Source organism: Sciurus carolinensis, chromosome 14, assembly GCF_902686445.1.
Source record: "Sciurus carolinensis chromosome 14, mSciCar1.2, whole genome shotgun sequence".
In the NCBI taxonomy this organism is placed as follows: domain Eukaryota; kingdom Metazoa; phylum Chordata; class Mammalia; order Rodentia; family Sciuridae; genus Sciurus; species Sciurus carolinensis.
Genome location: NC_062226.1, coordinates 20,418,088 through 20,433,946, shown reverse-complemented (window position 1 = coordinate 20,433,946; position 15,859 = coordinate 20,418,088). Strand labels below are relative to the sequence as shown.

The 15,859-nt window shown below is 56.2% G+C and overlaps 1 protein-coding gene across 4 annotated transcripts in view; it reads left to right on the top strand.

Annotated features, from left to right (window-relative positions):
• The window catches only part of Rgs3 (regulator of G protein signaling 3), a 118,364-nt gene that overhangs the window by 99,142 nt on the left and 3,363 nt on the right, over nt 1-15,859 (top strand). For all 4 annotated transcript variants that reach the window (XM_047524112.1, XM_047524113.1, XM_047524116.1 and 1 more), the window contains 2 exons: nt 5,322-6,239; nt 13,072-13,136. In XM_047524112.1, coding sequence (XP_047380068.1) covers nt 5,322-6,239; nt 13,072-13,136 — 983 coding nt within the window. The remainder of the gene's footprint in view (nt 1-5,321; nt 6,240-13,071; nt 13,137-15,859) is intronic.

Genomic DNA, 15,859 nt, shown 5'->3' with positions numbered 1-15,859 from the left:
GGTATCATATAGGGTCCCCCAGAGGAGAAATAGACGTGGTGAAAGATTCCCATTCAGTCTGCGTGTGTTGAATTGGAGGTGCTGGTGACATATTCAGGTCCCCATCTGCATCCCTGGGCTCCATCCCCACTGCTGGTGTGCTGTGTCCTTCCTCTCTGGGCCTTTGCCTATGGCGCCTCCTCCCCCAGGAAGCCCTCCCAGCCCACTGAGCAGATTTTGATTTCCAGTCATCACACAGGGTGGCTCTTCTGGACACTCCCTTTCTTTTCTTGTAGCACCTTATAGCGCTCCTTCATGCTGCAGGCTATGGTTGGTACTTATCCTGTGTTTACCTGGGTGGCAACGTGGGGGATTTACGCCCATCCTTCCTCTCTAGCCAGTAAGCCCCATGAGAATAGGGATTGTCTTCCTTGTTCCCACTTGTATCCACTGGGCCTCGAACAGAGTCCGCTGCAGAGTTCTTTGGTGAGGATTGAGCAGAGACCTGCCTATGGGATCTGCCTCGGGATGGGGTCTGGGCTGGCCGGCCGTGTGGACCAGGAGGCGTGGGTGGCCCAGGGGGGAGGGGGTTGATTGTAGCCTGAGAGTGGCTGGGTACATGAGGAAGACTGTGGGGGCTGAGATGAGAGGGGCCCAGAGCAGGCGGTGGACAGGTCAGGCGGCCCGTGACAGAGTGGGGAAGTGCCCAGGGCGGGAGCGGGCAAGGCCAAGCCCCGTGGGGCGGTCACGGCTGCTGCTTGCTGAGTGCTCACGTGGCCGTGCAGCGCCAAGCTCTGGGTGAGCGTTACTCATGAATTCCTCCAGCAGCGCTGTGAGGAGGTGTTATAAATCCCCTGCTTTGGCCAAGGAAAGTGAGGCACAGAGGTGAAGCCCAAGGTCCCCCATCAGGAGATGTGAGGGGGGCTCCATCTCCAGAACCCCCCCACTCTCAGGCGCTGCCTCCATCCTGGACTTTGTCCACTCCTCTAGTTAGGCCAGGGGAGGACCAAGAATGGCCATGGAGGATCCCTGAACTGGCAGCAGGCCGAGAAGCTGGGGTTTGCAGGTGTCATCGTGGAGCCAGGGAGCCCGAAGCTGGGGACCCGGGGTGCTCCACACTTGAAGGAACACCCCAACTTGGAATCTGACCGTGGATTCCCAGGCCCTCTCCTCTTTGCAGGCCATGCTGTGGCTCACGGCACTCTCCTGGCCTGCCTTGGCTCTCTGGAGCAGGGACAGGAGGGTCCCCTTTTCATAACAGAGAACCAGGCTGTGGAGATCCCAAAGCTAGCAGATGATGGAGAGAGAAGGCCAGCTCAGGTCCTCTGCTTGAAGTCCAGTGCTCTTTCTGTAAACCCCTGCCTGCAAAAGGGCCACCCTGAGACAGAGGCAAAGCCCAGTGTGCCCCCTCCCAGAGCAGGAAGTGGTTTTCCAGGGCAGATGTGGAGCCGACCTCTGGGTGGATGCAGTGAATCATTGCAGTGAGAGCCGCAGGCTGCCTCTGGGGTCAGCAGTCCTGGCTCTGCAGTGAGTAACTGTGTGACATTGGGCAAGTCACTTCCAGCAGCCCAATACCAATCCCCGAACCCAACAGTGGATGGGAGTCCAGGGCACAGGAGCCACAGCTGGTGTGAGCGGCCACCTCCCCAGCCTGCTCTGAGTTCTGGATTGAATTTGGGGAGAGGATTTAATTAGATCCTCAACAGTGGCTCCATTAGAGGGCCTGGTTCATTTCCTGTGTGCTGCTGGCAGGCGAGACAAGGGCAGAATCAACCCTGGTCCAGCCAAGACAAAGAGGTGATGGATGGAGAGATACAGACCCCTCGGGAGGGCCGGGCAGCAGCCTCCCGCACTGAGGATATAAGGTGTGGGTGGGGACAGGCTGGTCTCTGAGGGTGCCCTGGCTGGATCTTGTCACTCTGGCCTGTTGTGGCATCTGTCTGACCTGGTCATTAAAGCACCCCACCACACACGCTCTGCTGTCTAACCTCTTGTCTTTTTGCTTCGCCGAGGCCAGTGAATGTGTGACTTCTTCCTTGCTGTTCTTCCAGCACCGGGTCCTGCAGAATAATGGAAGGCACACACGCCCTGCCCCCACATCCTGCTGGCACTGCCCAGAGCAGGCTTGATGCAGACAGCTCTGCCATCTTCATTCTGTTGCTGACAGGACCGTCCACACCTGCCATTCAGTCTGTGACCTCACCCTCAACTTTATTTCCTCTCGTGCCTCCCTTCTCTCCTCCGCATGCCACCTGCTGCCTCCGGGGTTCTTGGGTCTCCTGCAGCTAAGCCACGCCTGCCCCAGCCCTCCCGGGAGCACTGGCCTGATCCAACCTGCCTGAGACAACAATGAGCCTTGTCCACATCTCCTCGTGGCTGGTGTCAGGCCAGGGGCTTGGACAGCGCTCACGGCCTGCTTCCCCACGTCTCAGGCTCCCATAGGGCCTCAAACCCTTTTATGCAAGAGCCCTGGAATGAGAGACAGGAGTCTTCATCCTGCATCAGGGTTGAGGGTCCTGACTTCTTAGGTAATTTCTTTGCTCCTGGGGCCTTGGTTTGGGCCAGGCATTGTGAGGAGGTCACACAGCCTGGGAGTCTGGCGTGATATCCCTGGGTTCCATTCCAGATAAGGGGACAGAGGCTCCAGAGGTTAAGAGACTTGACCAGAGTTGCGCTTCTAGACAGCAGCCCCGTCAGAATCAAGTCAGGGTCTTACCAGGTTGTCCAAACGCGTAACCGCTGGGTACTCTAGAGCCCTTCAGTGCCAGGTGGCCTCTTGGCCCACGCCGCGGGTAGGGCCCTCTGGGGTTGGACACCCCTACTGGAGCCACGCTTCCTCTCCTGGCTTTGTTTGGTTTGGCCCCCGTCTAGGCAGGGTGGGCAGAGGCAGGCCGACTTGCGGATCTGGTTTGGGGCCTGTTGCTGACTTTCCCTGAGGGGCCTGGGCGGGCTCTGCCTACGGGCACCACTGGGACAGGCCAGGGCCCCCCCATCCCACCCCACAGGAAAGGGGAAATGGGGCCTTAGTGTCACTCTGTGCCAGGTCCCAGCAGCACCCAGTTGCTGCTTCCTTCCCTGGTTCCCAGAGGACTATGTGAGGCAGGTGGGGATCTGGCCCCAGGGGAGGTGACGCGAATGTGGGGTACCGGGGAGCAGCTTGTTTTTCCTGATGGAGGTGCTCCCTGGCGGGTGAGGTGACGGGTCGGGACTGGGCTGAGATCAGAAGTTGGACTTGGGCAGAATGGAGCCCAAGCTTAGCTCCTGAGTTGTGTGGGGGTGGCTTTGGGCAAAGTCACTGTCCGGGCTGGGCCCTCAGTCTTCCTGTCAGTTCCGTGGAGGGCTCTCTGCACCCGGGAGCAGCCTCAGGGGCTGAAGCACAGCCCTTAGTTTTCAGAAGCTCTGGACGAGGGGTCATCACAGATGCCAGCTCTGATTCTGGGCCTCAGGCAGAGTTTGCTTCTAGGGGTCCTTGGGGGAGATGTGCCTCTGGTGGGGTCTTTGAGTTCAGGTTTTCCCTCTAGATCCATTTTAAAAGTCACTACAACTACCACATCTCATTGAAGATCCTGATACTGTCTAGAGTATATTCTCCTGGTTTGTCACTTGGGCACATTACATTGGTCATCCCACTTTGGTCTCCAGATGGAGACCAGGAGGCCCAGTGACTAGCTCTACCTGGTCCTGCTGTGTGATTATGGGTTGGCCCCTGTCCCTCTCTGGGTCTCAACCTCCCTGTCTTTGCAGTAGGGATTTGGGATCACTGCTATTTCAGGGGTTGAGGCTACAAGGTCTGCGGGGTCCCTGGATGGTTACCTTCCACATGCAGGTAGGATTCATGGGGCATAAAGGCTTTGGAGTCAGCAGGCATCTGTCTTGGATCCAGGAAATGGAGCCTAGGTGTGCCCTCCCTGACCCCAGCTTGCCAGGTCGCCCTAGAGAGCTTCGAGGCGTCCCACTCTGCGCCGCCGCACCCAGCAGGGCCCCTCTCACTCTCACACCCCGGCCAGTGGTCTTCACCACACTGCGCTTTCGCATCCGCTCTGGTGCTCCCAGACTCCAGCGCCGAGCCCTGACCAGTGTGGCTTGGGCTGGGTAGCTGAGCTGGGCTCCCAGCTGACAGGTGGAGCCGGGGTTCCGCACAGACTCCCCACAGTTTCAGACTTTCCCACCTGGGGCGTGGCATTGTGGTCTCGGGGCTGCTGTGCCAGAGTGGCTAAGTCTCATCTGTCAAATCACCACTTAAGCGTTCTACAGTAAGAGCTTGGAGCCTGTGTTCTGGGGGTACCTGCCTGGGAAATCCTCTGCCAGCACGTGGGCACGCGTTCACTCCCACGAGCCTGCACCTTTCCAGGTGTGTGTGGGGTCTCCTCCTTGTTCTGGGTGGCTGGGCTCCAGGTTACAGCTGTATAGTTACAGCTCCAGCATTCCACATCCTTGAGTGTAGCAAGGGGCCTGGCCCAGGCCTGAGGCCCTCAGGTCCCGTGGACTCTCCTGACCTCTGTGGACCCCAACCTCCTTGTGAGATAGCCGCTTTTGAGATGCTCATTAAGGGAGCTGTTTTTCCATTTGCAACTGAATCTACTGTTGGGCAGCAAAGCCCCTGGAGGGCTCCTCGGGTTGTGTGCCGGGAAGGAAATGCTTGTGCATGAGTGGAGATCCCTGAGGTTTCTCCAGGCAGTTTGAAGATCACTGGGTGGATGATCCCTAGGTGAGGTCTCATGTGTCTGTGACATCTAGTTACCCCAGGTGTGGACAATATTCTACGATTCTGGTTTTATTCCAGTTTACTGGTTTCAAAAATATATTTAACATTTAGAGAGAATTCTTGTTTGAATGACTCACTCAGGTTGCTTTTTTTAGACTTTGGTTCTGGTAGAGAGACCCTTTCGCCATACTCAAGATTCTGCCACTGTGACAGCTCTGCTCGGGGGCGTGGTCTGCTTCTGGTCCACGAAGGCGGAGACTGTACGCACGGACACCATGTCTCCCATTGCCTTTCCGTCAAATGAGGGCAGCGGGGCTCCCTTTTGGGGCACTAGGGTGGGTCATGTCACAGAGGGAGTTTAGCTGGCCTGGTACCTGACACACAGCAGGAGCCACGTAAACAGCTCTTGCTTCCAAGTGACCTGCCATATTTTGGGTGGAGCAGAAGTTTCAAGCAAGGAGACAAGAGAGTCAAAGGGGCTTCCGGGTTTCCGTCTGGCACCTGGACTTTCCATCTGCAGGGCGCAGGGCTCAGGTTGCTGCCTGATTTGGGATCAGCCTGGGACGCTGCCTTGTAGGCAGTGTGGGCATCCCCGCCTCTTCTTCTGAACCTTCCTTGTTTCCTTTTTGTTGACCAGATGTTTGAGACGGAGGCAGATGAGAAGAGGGAAATGCCCTTGGAGGAAGGGAAGGGGCCAGGAGCTGAGGACGCCCCACCCAGCAAGGACCCCTGTCCTGCCCAGGAGCTTCCTTCAGGACAGGATCTTCCCCCCGAGGACACCTCTTCAGAGCAGGAACCCACTCCCGGCCAGGAATCGCTGTCTAGCAAAGATTCACCTCCCTGCAAAGAGCCCCCTCTGGGCCCAGAAGCCCTGCGGAGCGAGGACTCTCCACCTGCCCCAGACCTGCAGCCCTGCAGGGACCTTCCTGCTGGTCCAGAACCCTCTCCTAGGCAGGACCCTCGACTCAGCAAAGACCTCGCTGACATCCCAGAACCCCCTGCCCAGGACCCTCCAGCCTGTGGAGACCTGCCTCCCTGCCAAGTCTCCCCGCCAGCTGAGGCCCTTGCCGAGGAGACCACCAGCTCTGGGGACCCACCAGCAGCCTCCAGACCCACCTTTGTGATCCCCGAGGTCCGGCTGGATAGAGCCTACAGCCACACGGCGGAGGCCGAGGGAGGCAGCTCTGGAGATGAGGAGGAGGCCGAGGAGGGCGAGGAGGGCGAGGAGGACGAGGACGCGGACACGAGCGATGACAACTACAGGGAGCACAGTGAAGCCAAGCGCAGCAGCATGATCGAGACCGGCCCCGCCGCCGAGGGCGGCCTCTCGCTGCGTGTGCAGAACTCGCTGCGGCGCCGGACGCACAGCGAGGGCAGCCTGCTGCAGGAGGCCCGCGGGCCCTGCTTCTCCTCCGACACCACCCTGCACTGCTCCGACGGCGAGGGCGCCACCTCCACCTGGGCCATCCCTTCGCCCCGCACCCTCAAGAAGGAGCTGGGCCGCAATGGCGGCTCCATGCACCACCTCTCCCTCTTCTTCACGGGACACAGGAAGGTGAGAAGGGAGGGTGGGGATGGTGGCGTTGGTGCCCAGGACCTGGGAGGGAGGGCGGCGTGGAGGCCCCAGGGGAGGAGCAGCCTTCCCACCCCTTCTCTTCTCTAAGTCTCCCGGCGAACCTTCTGCCCATTCCACAGAAGGTAACAGCGAGGCCCAGAGGGACCAAGAAGGCAGAGCCTAGACCTAAGCCCAGCACCTCAGGACCCCAGATGCTGTTTTCCTACGGCGCCATGGTCCTCGGGTCTCCGCCAAAGGCAGAGCAGGTTCAGCCTAGCCCAGGACATTACTCATTCGAATTTAAAAGATCTGAGATAATAACCGGAGAAATAAAGAGTTGCAATTCAGATCTGGGCCAGGCCCAGCCAGACTAGAGATCTGTCAGCCAACGACAACAAAGAACACATATGTATTCTGTGCCAGCCATTTTCTGGAGTCTGCATGAACTCATTAATTCTCACAACAGTCTTGGGAAGGAGATGGTATATCTACCCATTTTATAGATGAGGAAACCAAGGCACAGAGGGGCTATCTAACTTGTCCTAGGCTACATGGTTTATAAGTGGCTGAACTGAATTAGAATCTGGTTCCAGTGCTAGATCTCTTCGGCACCATGCTGTTTGCTCATGCAAATATTTATAAATAGCTAAATATGTGTTTATAGATTTCCTGCTGGGCGCCAGGCCCTGCGCTCGGAGCCACAGCAGGGGCTGCAGAAATTCGCGAAGCTGATCTCAGCCTATGAGGAATGGGTTATGTGTGTGGGTGGGGAACAGGTTGTGCATGGCTTTGAAGCCCACCAGCCCGTTTGAATCTGGGCTCTGTTCCTTGCTTACTGTGTGACCTCGGGTGAGTCACCCAGCTCCTCTGAGCTTTGGTTTCCTTCCCTGAAAAGTGAGGGTTGATAGCACTCATGTTCCAGGGCAGGTGAGGTTAGTGCCTGACGACATGAGCAATATGGGTGACCTGCAGTGGCAGTGCAGGACGTTGTTATAACAGTGACTGAGGCTAGGTGGGTGGTGGTGGCCATGGAGTACCGATGACCCTCAGAAACCTGGAAGTTCTTATGTACCCCAGGGTCTGGGGTCCTCAGGGAAGTCTTGGCCCAGAAGGTTAAGAAGGTTTAGAATAAACAGAGGATGAGGCAGGTATCCTTTGACTAGAACAGAGGATTCCTGAAGGGCAGACACCTTTGTAAGTCAGCTGCCATTCCTCCTTCCAAACTCATGGCAGACATCACTAATGGATTCCAGCACACTTCACCATGAGGTTGGGAAATGACCTCTGAAACTTTAACTTCTTAGTCACTAGCACTCAGGAAGACTTGGCTTTATGAGGATACCTTCTGCTGGAATATAGTCAGGCTGGGGCCCTGCAAAAGGGGCCTTGAAATTTGGGCCCAGAAACCAGCTTAAACTTCAAGGGAATTGGGACGGGGTCTCAGTTTCCTCATCTGTAAAGCATGTGCAGTTCTCAAAGTGTGGGTGGAATTGCCCGAGTGGGGAGAGGTCATTCATGTCTGACTTCCAGTCCCCAGCCCTAGGCCTCTGGAATCAGAATTTCCAGCCGTGATGCCTAGACCCTGCACTTCTAACATGCTCCCCAGAAATTTCAATGCTCTCTGGAGCTTGAGTACCATCATCTTAGGCCACCTGTTGAGGAAGCTGCTGCAGAAGAGAGCCCGGAACTCTGTCCTGCCAAGGCAAGGCCTCCAGCTCACACAGGCCAGGCCTGGCCATTCCTCTCTGGAGAGCGGCTGAGGACCAAGGGCCCAAACCTGCCTGGGGCCTCCCAATCCTGATCCCCACACCAGATCTTTCCCTCCCTGGACTATTCCCTCCACCACCCATGCTCCAGTACAAATATTTATATGCAGATACATTCACACACTCATGCATATGCTTCTGTGGAGTTCCCTGGCCCTCTTGACCCGGCTCAAGTGTACTTCTGCCTGGGAGTCCAGCAGGCCTGAACTGGCTCCCTTCTGTCTCAGCTTCCTCCTTTGGGTGCCCAGGGTTCCCACTGGCACCTTCCCCTCCCCAACCCTCCTTTGGCCTTTCGCTTCCTTTTTTGGGCTTGAGTGACTGAGCTGGAAGAGGCCTCAGAGGCTGCCCCAGTCCTGTGGTAGCCACCTTCCGTGTGGCTTCCCCTGACCAGGCCTGGGGTCTTTCCTCATGACACCCATGGTACTCCCTCCAGCTGGGCAGCTTCCAGTTAGGAACCGTCCTAGGCAAGAAGAAGCAATGCCTGGGCTGAGCAGCACCGGGTCTAGCGCTGTACTCCATTGGGAATGGGCCTTGGGCAAGTCCCCAAGAGCCTCAGTTTCCTCACTAGAGAAGTAGGCGTGGTGACCTCCTACCTAGGGTTTCTGGGAAGATGAAATAGCCTGAGGCAGGTATTGAGGGCAGTGCCTGGCACTCTGCACCTGGGGGGTGTCCCATAAATGGCCACGATGTTGACAGTGTTGGAGGAGAGAGGTGGTGGGGGACAGTGGGAGCCACAGTGGGAACAGCGATGTTCCCGTTCACAAAGTGCCACTTTTGCAATCTTGACAATAGTGCTACAAGGTGGGACCAGTGTTCCTCTTACAGGGAGGAACCGAGGCTATTTTGTCCTAGGCCACACAGCGAGGCATGGCAGAGCTGGACAATGGCCTCACCCTATCCCCCACCCTCTGTGACTCCCAGGGTCTCCTGCTGACAAGGGGTTGGGGGAGGTAGCCTGTTCTCTCATGACTTCCGTCTTCCGGCTGGGGCCTGGCTGTCCTGGGAGAGTCAGCGACAGGCCACTGTTCCCAGGCAGTGCCAGGCAAGAGGAGAAAAGGAGAGGGGTGAGGTCTGCAGGCTTTGGAGCCAGGTGGACCCAGGCTCGAGCCTCAGTCCACCTCCTTCCTGGCCCTGCAGTCCTGGCCAAGCTGATTCTTCCTCTGAGCTCCAATTTCCACTTCTAAAATGCGAGTGCTAAGTCTTCCTGGAATTGACCCCCGGTACTCGAGGTAGCAGCGTGCAGAAAGCTCCGTGCGGGTGCATGACAAGCCCTGCCCAGGCAGTGATCTTGTGATGATGTGAGACCAGGACGGCCAGACAGAGCTGGCCCGGCCCTGGGTTGGTCCTGTGTCCTGCTGTTGGGTGAGCCACCCAGAGCCTTTGCTGCCACCCTGTTCTTGTGTCCTGAGCCATTTCTACTATAATTATAGCATCAGAACTGAAACGGTTTGTTCCACTGTGGCTGCCTCACTGGTGACTGACCAAGGTTCAGCCTCGTGGTTGTCCAATGGGTCATCTGCCCCCTGGGTGGAGTTGAGTTGGCTCAGAGCGCCCTCTGCTGCCAGGCCCTGGCAGACCCAGGTTATACCTATCCTTTTTCTGGGGAGCCAGAGGAGCCCCCTAGGTAAATTTTGTTTGGGTTCAGGACACTGTCATTGAATTGCACCTCATTCTGGTCTGGCTTAGCTCAGGGTCCCAGGCTGTTCTTCACCAGTGAGGTGACCACAGCCCGCGGCCCTTCCCTGGCCATGCTTCCTTCCCCCTGGGCAAGGGACTGGCTCCAGCAGAGGCTGCCAACAGAGGCTGCCAGCCCCGCGCCTAAGCAGCCCGCCTGGGCTGGAGATTAGACAAGAGGACTCCTGAAATGCCTTCCAGCTCCAAAACATGATAGCACTTTCAATAGGCCTATTTTCAAAAAGCCTAGAGAAGAATTATTTCCTATATTCAAACAAATACATGTAGACTTTAGATCCTCTGTTTCCACATGGCCACATGGATGCAGCCGGAACGGTCAGGTAGCCCCAGAAGTCAGACCCAGACCAAGAGGGAGCCAGCTGGGGCCCTCACAGAAGAGCCCTCGCTCACCACTGGGCTCTGGAACCAGACTCAAAATTCTTTGCTCCTTGCCAGCGGACAGCCCGGACAGGTTACCAAACTCCTCCTGGCTTCAGGTCCCTGAGCCATAAACAGGGGAAACAAAAGCAAAGGGCTCTTAGAACTGTTGGAAGGATTAAACCAGAAAACATGTTGCAGTGCTGTCGCCTGGTGCCCTGCACACAGCGAGGCCCAGTAAACAATAAGGAACCGGCAAGCGCTAATGGCTGCGGCGCCCTTTCCTGTGCTGGCGCCGTGCCAAGAGCATCCCGCTCGGTCATTACTTAATACTCACGACAGCCCGTAGATGGGCCCGAGCGGCATCCTCGCTTTGCCAGCAGAAACTGAGGCAGAAAGAGGGGTTGAAATTGAGCTGAGGTCAAGGAACCAGCAGGTGACTGAGCTAGAGTCTGTGCCCTTAATCACTTCTGTAATGACAGTTTTAATGACAGTAAGGATTCTTATTATTCCAAGAGGTGCTGAGCTTCCCGTCCGTGGAGGTGGCTAGGTGCGGCTGGGCAGCCGCAGGCGTTGCTGCCTGGGTGCAGGGAGGGCTGGTGGTTCTGGGCTCTTCCACTTGCCTTACAGCGGGGCAGGGTCACGTAGGAGAGAGTGAGGAGCGGATGGAAGGAACGTCCTGTGGAGAGGCCCTTTGCATGCTGGGCCCTGGGCAGACCTTGCAGCAGCTATCGAGGAGGACCTTGGGGCTACTCTGGCCTCTTCCAAGGCCGAAGGCCACAGCCTCCCTGTGGATTGTGGGGCTCAGAGCTCTGTCCCACTTAGCAGTTTCTGCTCTTCCTCGTTGGTGCCTGGGTGCGGGCTTCCAGGGTCAGAGCTGCCCAGCCCTCTGTCGGGCTGCTTGGCCTGCATGGGTCCTTGCTGAAGACACCCCCTCCCGTGCTGGAAGGAAGAGCCCATTTCCCAGCAGTGCAGAGGCTGGGGGTGGTGGCCCGGGCGGGAGTGGTCCCCAGGCCCATTGTGTGGGGCTGATAAAGTGCGGAAGCTGAGGTTAGAATGGGAGGAAGCCCAGTGTGGTGGCCCTTTCCCACGGGTGGGGGCTTTGGGCACTGCTGAGCCAGGCCAGTGTGCCTGTAGCCTGTGATTGTGCTGGGGTGACAGCAGGGACATGCCCAGCAACTGGGCTGCCGAGGGCACCGTGTGTACCAGGACCGGGTCATCGGGGCCCAGAGTCCACCCTTCCCATCGGTTGCCTGTCACCCTGCTCTCACTCAGGAACCTAGAGGCCGGTAGCATCTCCCAGCTTCATGGAGGCAGGGCTCTGCCCGCCTGCTCCAGAGCCCTGGACTCACACCCGCAGGGCGCTGCCTCTGTGTGCACGTACACACACGTGCCGACCGCGCTGGTCGGCAGCCTCTCAGGAAGGAGGCAGCATTTCCTGAGTCTTTCACTGGAAATAGTCAAAACGTGCCCTGTCCTGGGCTCAATACGCCACGTCCTCTAGTGGAGAAACACGGGCCTTGAATTCTGACAGACTTCCATCCCAGCTGTGTCACTGAATGCTGGGTGTCCTTGGCAAGTGACTCTGAGCCCGTTTACTTTTTGGATTTACTATGAGGGTTAATGGTATGGTAGCTGGCTTATGCCCATTCCAGGGTCTGGCCTATGGCGCAAGCTCCCTACACGAAGGTATAACTAACGCATCCATGCATCTGTCCAATCATCCATCTGTTCATCCATCCTCCATCCTCTAGTGGGTGCTCCGCTGAGACCAGTAACTTCGCCTCCTGGCCACATCTGGAATAAGGCCACTTTCTTTCCGGAATGAAGAACACTGCATTTCAAAGTTTAGCCCATCTTCTTTATTTTACCAATGGGGAAACTGAGGCTCAGGGGGTCTCCTGTGAGTCTGGCTGAGATCCACCCCTGATGGGTTTCTGCCCTGTCTTGTGGCAGAGCTTCATGCCCATCATCCTCTGAGTCTGGGTCTGCAGGGTAGCCCTGTTGGGGCCCTGGGCCTCCCCCAGAGAAGGATGCCCACACACAGGCAAGGGAACACTGGGGGAAAGTCGCAGGCCCCAATCAAGCAGGGAGGACTTCAAGAGTTGTTCCTTGTCAGCTTCCCCTCTGTCTGATTCATTGATTCATCTGACTAATTCGACTGAATGAGCTCCTCACATGTGCTGGGCCCCGTGGAAGTGACTTGGGCAGACACAGCCTTGCTTTTGGAAATTCGTAGCCAAGCAGAGAAGACGGATTTGACACAAGCCATTTCTGGTGCAGTAGGAACCTTAGAAGAGGGGAAGGGGGCACAGCCTGGCCCTACAGATCAGGGAGGGCTTTCCAGAGGAGGGGGCCTTTGGCTGCTAGGATGAGGCCTGACCTGAGGTTGGATCTCAGGAGGAAAGGGAGGCAGGAGAGTCACAAAGGGTGAGGGGAGACAGGGCAGGCCAAGACACTCATTTGGTTGGAGGCAGAGTCGAGGTTGCTGGAACAGAGGCCAGGCTGGAGAACGTCCAAGGGACTTGTAACTGATGTTAAGGAGGGATTCTACCTAGACCCTGAGATAGAAGACCCTGTCATGGAGTTGGGACATTGTCCTGAGGGCAATCCCAGGTCTCCTTCGGACTTCACAATCTGGAGTTAATGATTACAATCTTCATTTGAGAAATTAAGGTAGACGCTCAGAAAGGGGCAGTGACTGACAAGTCTCTGAGCAGACGACTGGCTGGACCCTGCTCCCCTGTCCGCCCTGCTGCCTGTAATCGGGCTCTGTTGCTCCAGCTGCTTCCCAGCAGCCTGGGTTCCTACAGCAGCCTCCTTTGGCTGGAGGCTCTACCAAGCCTAGCACATGCCCTGGCTGGGCTGTTCCAAGCAGCGGGGCCTTCCTCCTGCACCCAGCGCTCTCCCGGGGGCCAGAGTGTTGGGGACGGTCTCTGGTTGCGGGAGCTGTTGGATCTGACTTGGGCAGCAGCCTCTGGACACACAGATTGCATCCTGTCTTCTCTCTGCAGATGAGTGGAACTGACGTGACCGGGGACGACGATGAAGCCTCCCAGAAGAGAAAGAGCAAAAACCTGTACGTCAGGAATACTCGGTCTTCATTCTTGGGACTGGGGAGGCTCCCTGCACGCTTCTTCCTCCTCTGTCCAAGGGTTTGTCTTGCTCCAGGGGTACAGGCCGGGAGGGGCTTACTCAGTCCCTCCCCAGCCCCAGACAGACATCAAGGAACAACAGGATCTTGAGACATTGATTGGGTACCCAGGAGCCACAGTGAGCCAGAGGCAACTAGCCAGGTTGCCCAGCTGCCGCCCAGCCTCTGAGCCAAGCAGTGACGTGGACAAGTCCTTTGCTCCCTCTGGACCTTTGAGTGACCTGAGAAAGGGCTGAACTGACAATTCATGGGGGTTCCCCTTTCTTTCCGGGAGCTCTTGCATGCTATCTTAAGTATTGCCAGGAGGGGGCGCTGCTGGCCTAGCTACAGTAGCCCATGCTCCTCCAAGCCTTTCCGGGGTGTGTGTGTGTGTGTGTGTGTGTGTGTGTGTGTGTGTTTTATGGGGAGGTGTCTTAGGTCTCCTTTTACCCCAAGGCCTGAGGGAGACGGGGGAGAAGTGCAGAGGAGAAGGCTATGAGGCATACCTCCCAGAGCGAGCTCACCACTTCTCTTCCAATTTTGGTAGTATCCAGCCATTATACAGGAATGGGGCCTGATGGAAGAGGACTGGAGTCTTCCCCAGATACCTCCGTGACCCTCTTCCCTGGCCTTGACCTTGACTGGGGTCCACTGTCCTATAAACCCTTTCTCCCCCAGCCTCCCTACCTTTTCTGTAGCAACCTTAGACGTCCCTCCTTCTGCACCCAGGGACAATAGCAGTTTCTTAGGAAGTGGAACACACACAAAAATAGTCGTTTGTCCCAGCCATCCTCACCGAACTGCTTTTTTGGAAGGGGCGAGTCCATGCAGCACCAAGCTGCTGTGGACGGTGCTGTCCGTGGGGAGCAGTGCGTGGCGGTGGAGGGCCAGCGTCCAGACCGACCCCAGCCTCCTTTCAGAGTGGGCACCACCTTTTGAACGCTTGAAACTCAGTCTTCAAGGCTTAATTGAGGACCCTTAGCATCTGGGATAATAATAGGCTGTGTTCGCTGTGCTGGGCATTGTTCTATGTACATTACCTAAACGATCGAAGTGAATCGCTACCGTTATTTTTACTTGACATTTTCTATTTACTTTATCCTTATTTTATAATGAACAAACTGATGCACAAAGAAGTTAGTTACTTTTTCAACCACTTGGGACATGCTTGTAACTTATTCAAGTCACTCTACTACTGGTAGAGCTGGACTCAGAGACCCGGCCTGCTGGCTCTGTGTGTCTGGATGGAAAGGTGTGGCTGGATAGGAGCCCTGGCCTCCTCCAGCCACAGAGGAACCCAGCTGGCTCTAGCAGACAAGGAGCCCAGTGGGGTGGAGGCAGCTTGGCACCCAGGAGCTCTGGGCCCTCCCCTCCTGGGCTTTGCATCTCACCTGGACCCAGGGAGCTGGAACAGGGGCTCCCAGCACAGAGCGCCATCCCTGCAGGGCTCCCTGCGGGCTGAGACCCCTGGACTCCTGGGCCTTATCTCATTGGCTTGGAACCTGCCAGAACAGTTGTCTAGACGCCCAGGACAGGTGTGGTTTCAGTGTCCTAAGCATGTTTCAGTGGTGCATTTTCTCCTGGGGTCCTACAGCAGCATGTTCTCTGTGGAACAGACAGGGAATCTTGACCTTCAGAGAGAAGTTAGGGGACTGGACAAAGATCTGCTCCCTGCTGGGGCTGGGATCTTAACCAGGGCTGGTGGGCTCCAGGGCCTGGGCCCTTGACCTCACCTGCAGGGTGCCACTTCCCTTAATTACACAGGGGGTCCCATGGGCCTTGGAGCTGTTTTAAGCTTGAATAACTTCAGAAGTAGAAATGCTAGAACCTCACTTGAAAGTTCAATTATTTAAATTTCTTTTATACTTTTTTTTTTTCACTTCATGATTTTGATAATAAAAATTTCATCTTAATCTTTGGTTTCAGTTACCATTTCGCATGTTTGGTAGGATGGAGACCAAAAATTAGAGTGAAAAATTTATTATTCAAAAAAACCACTTCCAGCGGCTTAGGAGGCTGAGGCAGGAGGATCAGGAGTTCAAAGCCAGCCTCAGTAAAAGTGAAGCACTAACCAACTCAGTGAGACCCTGTCTCTAAAAAAAATACAAAATAGGGGTGGGGACATGGCTCAATGGTTAAGCACCCCTGGGTTCAATCCCTGGTAACCCCCTCCCCCAAAAAAATCATGAAACTATGTGTAAAGAATTAAATAATTGAACTTTCAGATGATGTTTTTGCAAGTTTATAGTTTATCTGACATTATTCAAGCTCTAAACTACCAAGACTTTGGCGGCCTCTGGTATATTCATGGATGGATGGACCCAATGCCACTTAACTGAGACTGGCAGGAGCTGGAGGTGCCCAGGGCAGTGGGTAGGGACAAGAGGAGTAAACTAGAGTTGGAGGCATTTAACCCCTTTCTGGAAGCGGATTCACCCAGCACTGAAATTTGGCTCCTGGAGGCGCGGCCTGGCTAAAAATGGTTCTTGACTAAAAATAGCCTGTCCTGCCACCCTGGTGGGCAGAACCTCTTCCCTCCCTCTTCCCTCCTTCCTTCCCTCCCAGCAATTTGCTGACTTGTTTCCCCCCTCCACTGTCTCCCTGTTGCCATGGTAACAGGGAGGCTGGTCACAAATAACTGGGTCTGGCTTCCTGCCTGGGGGCGGGCC